Consider the following 14,116-nt stretch of genomic DNA (forward strand, 5'->3'; position numbering starts at 1 on the left):
GTAAAAACGTGCATAATTACTGGCTAAAAACAACGAAACAAAAAGCATCCAAAAGATGGGGACACGACAATGAAACATGAGGAATTAGTGACATTTATATTCTTGGAACCCAAAATGATGTCCGATAAATTCTATGCGACGTGTATTCTAAACGTCTTTCCTCATAGGATTTTGCTACAACTTTTATTAACATTAATTCGGTGGAAATCACAACAAAGAAAAAGATAAAAGCAGAATTAGATTCAAAATTCCCATCATTTTCCTACCAATTATTAGGAGCTTCTAATTCTCTCTTCCAATACTGAAATATATTCAAGAATGGGAGAGGGAACGAAGGAGTTACAGATGGACGCAACTATATATTCGAAAGAGACTTATATTTATATAACCAATTTAATTTTACTTATTTTTGTTGAATTCTGTGCTCATATTTTATAATTTTCTACGATCATATAACTGGAATTTTCCACATATATATAAAGGAACAAGGATTTTATTATCAAATGGTCTTAACGCAGTCGTTAGGATTTTTTCAGGTTTGCTTGTCCCGTCAATCACTATCTTTAACCTACATTCTCTAATTAAATTATTTCCTAAATGCAGATTGTACATTTACGCATTAAAGTAAGAAAGAAGAAAGGAAACCCTACTCTATTCCTTCTATAGTTATATATGCATAGTGTTCATGCATGCATGATAACCGTCTTTTTCCATCTTTACTTAAAATATGATTATAATAAAAGAATATTACGTAATCATTACAACTTTATAAATTTATGTAATTTGATAATATTTTATGTAATTGCCCCTTATCAAGACCATATTTTAAGTACTTACACTAGATTATCCTACGTTACTCGAGTATTCATATATACATGCAGAGGGTTATACTTTGATATATTCATAATTTTAGATATATAACATATACGAATACTCGAACAAACATAAAAACTAAAGGAAAAAAAAAAGAGAATATAATATGTTGTTTGAAAGCGTTATAAAACAAACGAGTCTAAAATATAGGTTCTTGATTAATTCTGTTATTAATCAGACCTAAGAGAAGAAGAATTGCAGTTACCCTTTTACTGTATGTTTTATGGTTATGAAATGTACAACTGTTTTCCAATAATTATAGGCATTAGTTAATAGGAATGGTATAACTTCTTCATTTTCCTTATAATTTCAATAAGTGTTGAATCAATTCAACCATATTGGGGTGATTCAAATGGCTAGTCTTTTCCATCAAGCTAATGAAAGACAACCATCACCACTTGTTCATTCTATATTATAATCACATTATGTTCCTTATTCCACCATATGTTCTTTAATCTATAGCACCCTATATGTATAGCTATTCTCTCTGCACAGTTTCAAAAATATATCATCAAATTAAATATGACAGCACCAGCTTCTCCTAAATACGTGAGGTTAAACCACTGTTTTTTTTTCAAGTTTTCAAATCAAATACAGTAAATAAAGCGTTATCCGATACCTATAAACATCAGTACTTAAGCAAACTTTATTTTGTTATCTTAGCAATAAATTAGGCCACACGCAGAGGTAGTGCCAACAGCATATGTTGTTTTTCACTTATAATAATCCAAAAAATGAATCAACTAAACTCAAAAGATTAAGTATCATTCCAATGAGTGTGTATATTATTGAATGATTCTTGCTCCAAATGAGTGAGCGGTAGCTGGTAGAGGTCAAGGAGTTGACAATGAAAAAGTTGGCCTAAATTTTCTTCTCCCCCACAGAATATGGAAAAAAAATTACTGAAAGTTGACCTAAAAAGTTAATGAGATGCCACCATTCAACCCCCACAGCCAATTATAGCTTGCCATGTCAGCAATATGTTTCCCTTTCAGTGAACCAGTTAAACTCAGTTTGCATGTTGTCTCCCGAGTATAAAGCTTTCAGTAGGCCAAAAATGAATGATGGCATGAAGATTATAAGTAAGATGAGTGCATGTATGACTATATAGGGATTGCATTGGATGAAATGGATATCACGAAACTGGAATTTGCTTGGAAGCTGCATTTTGTAAGGTATAAAGTAATGGAACAATACGGATTTCAAAGACGATGTCACTAATCTGAACGGATAATATGAGACCATTTCAATGGTGGGTACTTAACATAATATGGTCAACTAAATGTGTAACGAAGAATAACAACGAAGGCAGCTTTGAAATTACTATGTGCTTAGTACTTATGGTGTTCCCCATAGATATAAACACAAATAAAACTTTTATGGTGGGAACTGAGCAAACATGGTGGCAGGCAGAGAAGGAAGATAAGAGGATGCCAGGAATCACATGCTTCTCTTGTTTCTGTCTCTTCCACAAAGATATTCTGGTTGATAAACCTAACAAATATATTAAAAGATTCCCAAAAAAAAGGAAATAATTAATTTATACATATTTTTTTTTGTATGCGTGTATACATTTGTATCTACTCGTGAATCACGAGAAAAATGAAACCTTTTAATATAATGAGAAGATTTTTAAAATAATTTTGAAGAAATGAGAAAGAAAATGAAACCCTTGTCCTTGGGTCCTTGCAGTATATTTTCCATTTATACCAATAATGTGTACGTATGTGGAAGTTGAAACCTTTATAAACTTTTTAATGCTTAATGGGGTATCATTCAAATCATCAAAGAATTCATAAACAAATGATTGATTATCTTTTTCATTTTGTTTTATGTTTTTGAAATTTAGATTATTCTTTTTCCCCACTTGTTTTCAGTATATTCTGTTGAGTTGTTTCTGGGAGCTTTGCTTTATATTTTTGGCCACTGCCTACAAGCATAGATTCCCCTCTATGTTGTAAATCATTATTAAGGGATGGGATGATGGATTGTGCTAGTGCTCTGCTCTGCTTGGATTCTCTCTACTATTCAAAAGATCTTTTGCTTTTGTCACTGTCTTTGCCCCTTTCCTTTTCAATTATGCTCTTCCCCTCCCTCCTTTTTTTGAGTTTTCTAGGCAATGTGTAGTAGCCTGTCGTGCTCAATATTCACCTTTTTTATTCCATTTTCACACCGCTCCCCTTGCTTATAAATACCCAACACCCTTCTGGGTTTTTCTTCATTGTATCAACTCACTGCACTATTAACCAAAGCTTGGGCATTTTCTCGGAAAACAAAAACATGAGCTATTCACAACATGCCATGGGATCTGGTTTGTTGTTTTCTTGATTCATTTACTAGTTTTCTTGTAATGCTTATGTTGTTTGAACTTGCCTTTTTATTGATGCCGTTTTGCAGGTAGTAGAACTACCAGAAAGACGTTCGAGTTTGGAAGGACACATGTTGTTCGACCAAAAGGAAAACACCAGGCAACTATCGTCTGGCTTCATGGCCTTGGTGACAACGGTTCAAGGTAAACTTTCCTTTTTCCATTATCAAACCCATCTTTTGATTTACAAACCCTTGCATTCGTCACTTTACTAGAAATTATCTTCTGAAGCAACATGTCTGTCAATCACTGTTTCTGTAAACTTCATTCATTGAATGGAGACTATTTAACTGTTCAGCTTATCCAATCCCCAAAATGACAAGCTTATGGATACAGACATACAGTTTCATGCTATCCAATTAGTATTCAAGCAAAAACCATGTATCATGCCATGTTTGTGGATGTCAGCATCTTGGCATGTTTTGCATGTAGAAGCGGGCCATATCATGCAATGTTTTCTTCTTCACTGTTGAGTTGTTGAATTTTCTTTTCATTGGACTCTTAAAATGGAATAAGTTGGATGAAGAAAGCCGTGCAGCTGTGAAATCATTATAATAGTAATAACCATTGTATTATTCTTCCTTATACGTCTCTGAATGTTAAGCTTAATTTGAGGAAATCCCCTAAATGTGAAAAAGAGTACATTCCATGTTCACATATTGGGGGCCCACAGATTTGCTTGATTCTCATGCCTAATTTATCGTTTTCACGAATAGGATATTCATTTTTATATAGTATTATATGCGTTCCTGGATTTCTTTATTTATTCCCAATGCAGTAAAGCTCAAATTGTTGATTCAATGTAACACTGTTTTTTCTCAGCTCATCCCAGTAAAAGTTAAAGAAGCTTTATTTCCTGTTGCATTTTTACATACTGCATTTTCCCCTATAATTAAGAAGAAGAAAAAAGTAGCATACTATCATAATCTTTATTCTCGTTTTGTTGCAGCTGGTCCCAGCTGTTGGAAAGTCTTCCTCTTCCAAATGTAAGTATGCTTTTATAAATCAAAACACTCATTGCTTTTATGTTACTCGGACTTGTGCGCAAAACATCGGAATCAGTTATGTTCTTGACATGAATATTTTTATGTATTTGGAGAATTCTTGAAAGATTATATTCTCATATCCATTTCCACATACGTATAATAACAATTCTCATGTATTCATCTTGATTCTATGCGTCAGATAAAATGGATTTGCCCCACAGCTCCCACTCGTCCGGTGGCCATACTAGGGGGATTTCCTTGCACTGCATGTAAGATGATACTTTGGTTCCATCATCTGCTTTTTGAAATAAGCACCATTTTGTTTTTAATTTCCTGTAACTAAAGCCTTGTGAATGCTTTGGCACTGATGCAAATTATTTAAAATGGCTGCAACAGGGTTTGATGATGGTGAACTCTCAGAAGATGGTCCGGATGATTGGGAAGGTTTAGATGCTTCTGCAGCACATATTGCAAACTTGTTGTCAACAGAACCATCTGATGGTATTTTAAAGACTCCATTTTTACCATCTGCCAACAAAATTACTAGAAACTAACATACAATAACTAAATAAAATGCTTTAACTTGAACCCAAAGGTTAGCCTTGAGTTTGCTCCAGATACATTTAAGTGAAAAAATTACTTAGCTTAAAATGCTTCAAAACTCTGTACTCTTCTTATATTTGGAGATTAATCCCTATAATTTTCAGATTTATATTTGAAGTCCATCACAATGCACAATGCCATTTTTTATTATGGCTTCCATGTTAGTATTTTTCTATTTAAAAGTACTGCATCAACAAATTTAAGAGAAAAATTAACAATGCTAACATTTGGACTTGAGTTTTTAAATATGAAAAGTAGATGACTAAAATTCTAGAAACAAAATAGGAGCACATTCCAAATGTACAAAAAGTAGAGGTTCTTGAAGCAAATTTTAACCATTTACTTATCATATAAGTTTCGTTTTGACAGTTAAGGTCGGTATCGGAGGCTTTAGCATGGGTGCTGCAATGGCCGTCTACTCTGCAACTGCTTATGCTCTTGGAAGGTATGGAAATGGCAACCCATACCCCATCAACCTAAGGGCGGTTATCGGACTAAGTGGATGGCTTCCTGGTTCTAGGTATTACGTCTTTTTGGATTAACTTTCCAAACAAACTCACCCGCTAATTGTTTCATGTTTCAGACCTCATTTTGCCATGCAAAAACACAAGTAATTGACAACTAAAGGTGATGCTTTGCAGGGGCTTAAGGAACAAAATAGAAGTATCACATGAAGCCGTGAGGCGCGCCGCATCCTTGCCGATTTTGCTTAGCCATGGAACCTGTATGCAGCTGTCCTTTTAAGCAAATACTCTAACTTCATCTCACAGTTCATAGGCGTTCTAGAAAACATTCTCTCCCTGTTGCAGGTGATGATAATGTCCCCTACAAGTACGGAGAAAAATCTGCCCATTCGTTGAGTGTAGCAGGATTCCGAAACCTCACATTTAAAACCTATGAAGGGTATATGCTTCTGCAATAACAGTAATTAGTTCGTTGTTGATTAACAAAACATGCGTCAGCTTATATGTTGGTTAATTTGGGTGTTCAGGATTGGTCATTACACAGTCCCGAAAGAGATGGACGAGGTCTGCATTTGGCTTACAGCAAGGCTGGGGCACGAGGGAACCCGTTAACTGTAGCACGACATCAGAATATAGTTGAAGCGGGTGGCACGAGAAGCAACAGTTAAACAATAATGGCGGAAAAGAGAGAACAAGAAGCTGCATATGTATAACTACATAGTTAACAAAATGGGTTGCTGGGGTATATGGTATAAGTAGAACCTCGCAAAATCCCTTAATGTCGTATTACATGTTCTGAAAATAAAGAATGCAATTTTCAGTTTAGTAGGTTGTCAATCGCAATAGACTAGTTTGTTGTAGTAGTGGAGCTTGATACAATATCAGCAGTGAGGAGAGGTGAAACCGCTGCAAAACAGAGTGAATCGCAGCCGCTCTCCTTGATCACAGATACCAACCTGACTATTGCCAAAAGGAAATTCACAATCTTCACAGTGGCATCCAAAAGAGCTTCCAAATATAGTAGTAGCCTACAATAAATGTGAATACTTGTGCAGTCGGAATGATCAGAGAAAGTAACTTCCCTACTCTGCTTGAATCACCATAACAAACTCAAAAACTCCATTTTCATTCAGATAAGCTTGTACCAGCCCAATCCCACAAGCTCTGAATATCAATTATAATATATATATGTTACTGTTAAATCAGTCAATAAATCCTCCATCTTTGATGCCATGGATCTTGACATATATGTTACACCACAAGTAGTTTTCTTTTCTGAACCTGGGTGTCTACCAATAATGTTTCTTCTAATGTACTTGAGAGTTATTTTTCCTTTCCGGATTTTGTCGTTATTGTTTCCTAGGCCATTGATGCAATACTTGGTGAAGTTAGGACAAGCAAAGCTTTAATTCTTAGCTTGCGTTTGACAGAGTCAATAAGGCTTCACTAATTGTATACACGTGATACAGGGGATCCAGTATAAGAATAATTCCAACAACATTTTAAGCAATACCCACGCTGAAAATAATCAGAATTTAAAAAACACAAGGGAACAGATGAAGTTTTTTTTGCAAAAGTAGATAACATTTCCAAATACGAAATACATACTTTTAACATTAAACATTGTTTCTGTGACAAATAAATTAAAGAAAATATAGGGATATAACAAGGACTTCACTTTCTACTTGCAATCTAACATGACTAAACTAAACCCTGAACCTTACCTCCTGCTTTTGTTTCCATCTGCAATGTAAAAAAAACAAAGCATAAAAAAGAACAAGGACATAAAAATCAGCTAGAGAAACAACAATTAATATTAAAACTGAGCAAAAAAGCATTTGTACCTGCGACAGTGAGAATCATTAAACAACGTGCTCCAATCACTGCCCATTATTGGAGTACCATCTTGGCGTTCTCCATCGCAATCCACCTTGGCCACGACATGTTCTGTCAGCTTGCGAACTCTGGCGTCTCCCTTGGGAAACTCTATCAGATGCTGAACCGCGATTTCTCCATTGGAGAATGCCCTGAGTGCCACGATGTCTGCCTGGAAGTCTCTCTTCTGGCATAGCATTGTTGAGGAAACCAAGGAGTGCTCGATCAGATATAGAACTACTATTCTCTCTCGGACCATGATCAGACTCTCGATCATACCTAAACCACCTACTCCCCGATCTCCTCCAAAAACTATCTTCATCTGTACTTCTGGAATCACTGATGAACTCAAGTGCAAGTGTCAAATATGCAAGATTTATAGTCAACCAAGAACGAAAATCCTCTAGATCTGAAAAGCTTTCTCCATTACTTTCTTCCCCGGCAAAAGCTTGGATTGAGCTAAGCATGTCCTCATAATCCCTTTCGCGCTCTAACCTAGTCCAATCACGCTGTCGTTCTGGATCCACTTCTGTTGGCCGGACTAAAGGATGAGCAGACTAGCATGCTTCCTAAGTTCACCATAAGTCCCACTGAAATCGCATGTCTCAGAAGAACAACCCCTAACTTTGGAATTCATGAACTGACGTGCTGAATCTACCACACTCCAGCCGTAAACATCTCCTCGACAAAGTGGGCAAAGAAGCTTTGGATGCAGATCACTACCAGCCTCAGTTTGCTGATTGTAGAAAGGTGGTGGATTCCTCCGACCACTAGTAGTAGGCCATGTTTCCCAAAGGAATTTCCTGTAACACAACAGTTGAAGGAGACGACACCGATGACTTACAAAACTGGTCAAGACAATTTGAATGGCGGTAGCTTGTATTGCACATGAAAGGGCGGCAACCCTTTTCAAAGGAAGAACACTGCAAAAGTACGACATTGTGGGTGTTCCATGCAAATGGGGCACCTCGCATCCTCCCACTCGTTAACATCCTCAACTGATCCAAATCCTGATTCCAATGGATCTCCAGTTGGCATTACTTAGCATCCCTGCCCCTAGGACTACACGGGTAAGGAGAGACCCTAGAGCGTTCAAAAGATAAGGAACCAACTCTTCTATCCTTTTGCATTTTTTAATACTTAAAATTGTCAGTAAAAATTATCTTAAAAATCTGCCCTTTTTCAACACCTCAAGAGTAGCACTCTTTGAATTCCTAGGATAATAATAATATTCAAATTTATGAGATCGAAAGTCAACATATGTGAAAAAATTACAAGCATCAATATATGCATCAATTGCATCGCCTCAACCCTTTCAAAAAGAAAATGGCATTCATTATACAATAAGCATGAAAAAATAGCCAATAACTAAAATTGTAGCATACAAAAGAAAACCATATTTAGTTATGATCAATACCCAAAGAAACAAAATTTCATCCCGAAAAAAATTAAAACCAATATCAGAGATTAATAAAAAAAGATTACCTAATGTATGGGTCAAAGGTCAAAAAACAGAAGTAAACCAATCATAAAACCAGATGCAATTTCAATGAATCCAAAGGAATCATCACATTATTCCTTAGTAGAATTAGATTATAGATTATGCGTAGGGTTCGAGCTTACCGGAAATTTCTGGAAACAGGGAATTGGAACTTTTGTTTTGGTTGAAGGGAGCGTTTTCTTGGAAAATAAACTAATATAAGAATACAGTGTGGAGAGAACTTTTCAGTTTTACATTTTAAGACGCATCGTTTTCTTGTTGGGAGAGAGATAAGTGAATGTACTTAAAAGTCCTTACCCGAAGCAAACCTATGTGGACATTTCTGGTGTTCCGTTTTTTCATTTTCCATTTTGAATTTTTTATTACGTCGTCTTGTGCTTTTTGTTTCGAGTTACCATCATAACTCCATCCAACTTTAGATGCTCGGACTCTTTATAATCTTCTATCAAATTTAAATTCAAATTATAATATATTGTTTTTATTTAATAAATACTCTTTAACGAAAGTTAAATAAATACTTTTCTATTTTAATTTTACCATAAATTAATTTTTATACGCTAACAAACAATATAAGCTAGTTCCTTTGTCGTTAAACTTTACGGGTAAAGTACACAAATGAGATATTATTTTGTTGAGTCTTGTAATTATTAAAATTTTTAAAATAATCCTTTTACTATAGGATATTATTTTGTTGAGTCCACTGACTATTAAAAATTTTAAAAATAGTCATTCGACTATTCATATGTTTGAAACTTATTTTTTTTTATAAAAAATGACGGTCGTCTGAGTTGGACGTTAACATGTTAACTAGATATGATAAAAATTGATCCTAAAATTATTTGAGTTGTATTTTATATATCGATTCTCCGTTTACATTATGTCATCGAACTAGTACTTGAAATATTATGTCGTCGAGTCAGTGCTTGAAAGCAACGTTGATGCCAGTAGACATCATTAAAATATAATTTTATCATATCTCAGTCAACAGTTAACGTCCAACTTATACGACCACTAATTTTTTAACGGAAAATACAGTTGGAAACATATGAATAGACGATTGATCATTTTGTAACTTTAATAGTAAGGGGATTCAACAAGACAATGTCCTATAGTTAGAGATTATTTTGTAATTTTTAATAATCACGGGCTCAACAAAATAAAACCTTATAATCGGGGACCATTTGATTACTTTTACCCAAATTAATTTTGATTTTCAGTAATTTATCACATATTTTTTAACATATCACATATATATTAAATTAAAAATGTGGTTTTTCTAATTTATTACACATGATTTGTTTGAATTACTATTTTTGTTAACTTTTCATACTAATCAGATAAAATTAATTAATTATTATTTAAATTTAGATTTTTTATATTTAAAAAATATTAAAATGAATATATTATTGTATTTAATTAAAAAAACTAATAATATTATATTAGATTTGTAAAGTTTAAGATATTTTTTGAAAAAAATATCAATGTTTTTAAAATCGGACCGGACTTGAACCGGTGAAGGTACTGGTTCACTGGTTCAACCGCGGTTGAACTGGATTTATATAAAATAAAATAATTTTTAATTTTACATAATATTCGAAGCAATATTAATATATATATATATATATATATATATATATATATATAACTTTTTAAGTTTACAATATTAAAAGGTATAAAAATATCATAAGTCATAACATATATAAATTAAAAATCATAAAATCAAATGAAACAAAATGATTCAAATCATAACATAATATTTAAAGTAAAACATATTAAATAATAAATATAATTATAACTATAATCAAAAAAAATAAAATTGGGCTTAAAAAACGCATAACAAATGATGTCATTTGGTTTAATTTTTTTTTTAAAAAAACTATCACATATGGCTAAGAAACATAGAAGAGCATCCCAAAAGTTTAAAGAGTAAAAATATGATAACAAAACAATCTCACATGGCTAAGAAACATAGAAGAACATCCCAACTTACTTCTATAAAAATAGAGATAATTTGACATTCAAAATCAAGGAGCCTTTGGTGAGCATTGAGCGAATATTCTTTCGCTTCAATTGAGCTTAAATTTAGGCTTCAATCAAACTTCTACTTTTTTTTTTAGTTCGAGCCTTTTCGAGTTCAAGTTTTAATATTATTTCAAGTTCGAGTTGAACTTGATAATTTTTAGCTCGTGAGTTTTTGAGTTGAGCGAGCTTACTTTTAAAGTTTTCGAGTTCGAGTCGAGCTCAGCAATACTCGAATTTGACTTGGCTCGTTGAACAAACGACGTCGTTTGATTTAATTTTTTTAAAAGAAAAAAGTGATCGGTTGTTCAAACCGGTTTGTCGGTTTTCAGCCGGTCACCCCGATTTTACTGATTTTTAGACGGTTTACCGATTCATTGTCAGACGGTTTTGTGAGGTAATCGGACCGAATAGGTCACTGATTCACGATTCAACCGATTGAACTGACCGGTCCGGTCCGATTTTGATAACCATGAAAAAATACATAAGATTATCATTTAAGAGACAAAAAAAATGAATTCAAAATTTTGAGATTTAATGATCATGACAGTTAACAAACCTATGATGGTGGTGAGTGAGAGCTGATGATGGAACTATTTGTCAAATTCATGAGTTAAATTAATATTTATCTAAAAATTAAGATTTAAATTAAGATTTAATTTAAAGTTTAAGTTTTAAATAATTTAATTATATCTTAATTTTTAAAAAATTTATGAATTATAATTCAATTTAAACATATTATTACAATAATAAAAATAAAATAAAATAATTTTAATTAAAAAACTATATTAAATCTTAATGCACGATTATATCCTAAATATTATAACTGGTAAAATATGGTTACGAGGCATAATATATAATATATATGCCCTTTCTTTTCATTTTTCCAGCTATGAGGCCCATACATTGCAAAACCGAATCGAAATAAGGGTTTTTAATATTTAAACCGAAACTGAAACCGAATAGTTAAAAAATCGAAAACCGAAATTGGTTTTTTGGTTCGGTTTCGGTTTGATTTATCGGTTTTTCAATAAAAATCACTTGAACTAAATTTTTTTACAAAAATTGCCTATTCGGTTAATATGGAACAATGGGTTCCATATGGAAAACCCGAACCGAACCGAATCAAAAAAATGAAGCCTTTAAACCGAATCAAAAACTGAACCGTTTAAAACCAAACCAAATCAAATCGAACCATTTACTCATCAATTTTTCGGTTTTCTCGATTTCGTTGCTCCGCTTCTCTTGTTTTTCCTCGTAACACCCCTTTTTCTCCTTATTTTATATCCCGCTTCTTCTTCTTCACTGCCAACCGTATATGGCAGTTGATCCTATTGGAAAACCAAATAGAAAAAGAGCTGCTCCTGTTCCTGCTCCAGACATTTCAACTATAAGTGGCACAGACAATACTGGTGAGTGGTGCTGCATGCTTCTGGATTTAACTTTAGGCTTTGGGTCAGATATTTGGATATGATATCAGAACTCTACTTACCAAAACAAATAATACATATCAGAACTCTATAATAGTTGCCGAAATAAGCCTGCCATTCTTTCTCTTTATATTTATTTCGTTTATGGTTTTGGAATAGGTCATGGAGAGAATGTGGATGGAGTTCTTGTCAATGATGATCCAAATGAGCCTACCATGGCTGAGAAACTTGCAATTTTAAATTCAATAGAATGGAGAAGATGAAACCACTGAAAACCAATAAAGAAACGAAGTCTCTCCTCGTGGCAAGCCTCTCAATGCAGATTCAGTTAATGTTTTGCTTAAGCAGGCACTGCATGCTGATGATCGTGCACTTCTGTTAGATTGCTTGTACACTCAAGATGAGAAGGCCATCTCATACTGACTGGTCTTTTATTGACAGAATTATATGTGTATGACAGAGATGCTAATATGATAATTTCTGCTTTTTCTGGTTATTTCTAATTCTGTATCTCCATTAAATCCATCTGATGTTCTCAAGCTTTTACAATCTCTTGTATCTATAACTCAATCGAGGTAAAGTTTTATTATTTGTTTCGACTCCCAAAAATTATGTTGAAGGCACTTACACTCTTTTTTCCCCTTGCTATTATGATTGTATGTAGAGTCTATTCTATTCCCTTATGCTCCTGGAGAAAAGAGTGAAGTTAACAAAGCCTTTTCACTTCCTTTATGGTGGCTCATTGCCTATTGTTAGATAGAATAGTTCTCTTGGTTTTCATTTACAACTTCTGCTGAAGTTTTATCTGCATATCTCTAATTCAACGCAGAGGCGCGGTATTAGCATGTGCCCTCCCATGGATAAAGACTTCATTATCATTCTAGTAGAATCATGTCCCAGGAATCCTTTCTTCTTACTCTGAACTCTTTGTATCAGGTCAGATGGGGATTTGAAATTGCGGATAGTTCTTTTTCATTAATAGGATACTTGCATCTTCAACTGGCCACCTTCAAACATATACCAACATTCATAATGTGAATGGTTGTTTTTATGCAGCTTATTGAATCTAGTCTCAACTTTGAATCAGCTCTTCAAATATCAAGTTGCTTAGACTTACATTATGCAGAGGTACGTGTTATGAAGTTTTGCTGATGAGAATTTTGCGTGTTAATTTGGGACGTGTACCGTAAACCGTATTATTATTTTGTAATTCCTTGACAGATTGTCGAGGATGAGGTTGCCACAATTCCTAATATTGAGGACACAGATGAAAGTAAGAAAGAGAATCAGAAGATGCGAGGGAAACGGATGATGAAGAGAAGGAAGATGGGAAGAACTTGTGATGCATCTGATGGGGTCAGCGATTTTGAAGGTATTGATGATTTGAGTGACCGATGAGTAATTATGATTGATTGGAATTTGGATTCATTCTACTCAAAGCTCGTAAAGTGGTCTTATGTTTGACAGACAATGACCTTGTTTCTCGTTGGAAAAATACAGTACTCCATACGGATTACTGGAGACCAAACAGGAGCATCCCATAAACAAATTGACAGTTAAAATTTTGCTGATTAAGTTACAGCAGGAAGTGCAGATACATGTAGGAGAGAAACTTGATGCAACTTGCAGGCAGTGTTGCTATATCTGTATTCTTTTGTGGGATCAACCCTTTTGTTTCATCAATCCATTATCGAACAAATACGAAAACCCCAGTCCTATATTTTAGTAACTCTCCTGAATTTGCAATTTGCATCAGTTTTGCAGGATGTCAAAGTACTTAACTTACTGCAGCCTGTTTTCTTTCAAGTACTAGAAACATTTGTACTTCTTTAATACGATTTAACAAGCATAAGAAAACTAAGATCTTTGGAGCTTGACCTTGCTTCAGTTTATGTTGAATTTTTTTTATGTACAATTTACATCATTCCTGTTACGTATACGCATTTCTTGATTACTCTTGTTTAATTCTCGTGGGATGAAATCAGTTTAACAATATA

At 33.9% G+C, this 14,116-nt stretch overlaps 2 protein-coding genes across 4 annotated transcripts; one reads left to right on the forward strand and one right to left on the reverse strand.

Annotated features, from left to right (window-relative positions):
• Nucleotides 1-3,052: 3,052 nt before the first annotated feature.
• Nucleotides 3,053-5,963, forward strand: LOC120117087 (acyl-protein thioesterase 2-like). The gene is made up of 9 exons (XM_039137426.1): nt 3,053-3,184; nt 3,271-3,385; nt 4,191-4,227; nt 4,427-4,496; nt 4,624-4,728; nt 5,200-5,350; nt 5,472-5,554; nt 5,640-5,733; nt 5,822-5,963. The coding sequence occupies exons 1-9, from the start codon at nt 3,154-3,156 to the stop codon at nt 5,904-5,906; spliced, it is 771 nt and encodes a 256-aa protein (XP_038993357.1). The 5' UTR covers nt 3,053-3,153; the 3' UTR covers nt 5,907-5,963.
• A 12-nt stretch (nt 5,964-5,975) lies between these two features.
• Nucleotides 5,976-7,525, reverse strand: LOC120117088. 3 transcript variants are annotated; one of them, XM_039137428.1, is made up of 3 exons: nt 7,139-7,525; nt 6,342-6,458; nt 5,976-6,250 (listed from the first exon to the last, which is right to left on the reverse strand). In XM_039137428.1, the coding sequence occupies exons 1-2, from the start codon at nt 7,489-7,491 to the stop codon at nt 6,377-6,379; spliced, it is 435 nt and encodes a 144-aa protein (XP_038993359.1). In that variant the 5' UTR covers nt 7,492-7,525; the 3' UTR covers nt 5,976-6,250; nt 6,342-6,376. The 3 variants fall into 3 exon arrangements, with proteins under 3 accessions (XP_038993359.1, XP_038993358.1, XP_038993360.1); XM_039137427.1 differs by lacking the exon at nt 6,342-6,458; XM_039137429.1 differs by lacking the exons at nt 5,976-6,250; nt 6,342-6,458 and adding an exon at nt 6,876-7,037.
• Nucleotides 7,526-14,116: the final 6,591 nt, after the last annotated feature.

This window comes from Hibiscus syriacus, unplaced genomic scaffold, assembly GCF_006381635.1.
Source record: "Hibiscus syriacus cultivar Baekdansim isolate YM2019G1 unplaced genomic scaffold, ASM638163v2 tig00110318_pilon, whole genome shotgun sequence".
NCBI classification, from domain to species: domain Eukaryota; kingdom Viridiplantae; phylum Streptophyta; class Magnoliopsida; order Malvales; family Malvaceae; genus Hibiscus; species Hibiscus syriacus.

Excerpts from the sequence above, each read along its gene's own strand:
- LOC120117088 (XM_039137427.1), bottom strand. The coding sequence starts at position 7,491 with ATGAAGATAGTTTTTGGAGGAGATCGGGGAGTAGGTGGTTTAGGTATG. Across the intron at positions 6,251-7,138 it reads AATGATTCTCACTGTCGCAG|GTTGGTATCTGTGATCAAGG; the intron begins GTACAAATGCTT and ends GGCAATAGTCAG.
- LOC120117087 (XM_039137426.1), top strand. The coding sequence starts at position 3,154 with ATGAGCTATTCACAACATGCCATGGGATCTG. Across the intron at positions 3,185-3,270 it reads ACAACATGCCATGGGATCTG|GTAGTAGAACTACCAGAAAG; the intron begins GTTTGTTGTTTT and ends GCCGTTTTGCAG. Across the intron at positions 4,228-4,426 it reads AAAGTCTTCCTCTTCCAAAT|ATAAAATGGATTTGCCCCAC; the intron begins GTAAGTATGCTT and ends TCTATGCGTCAG.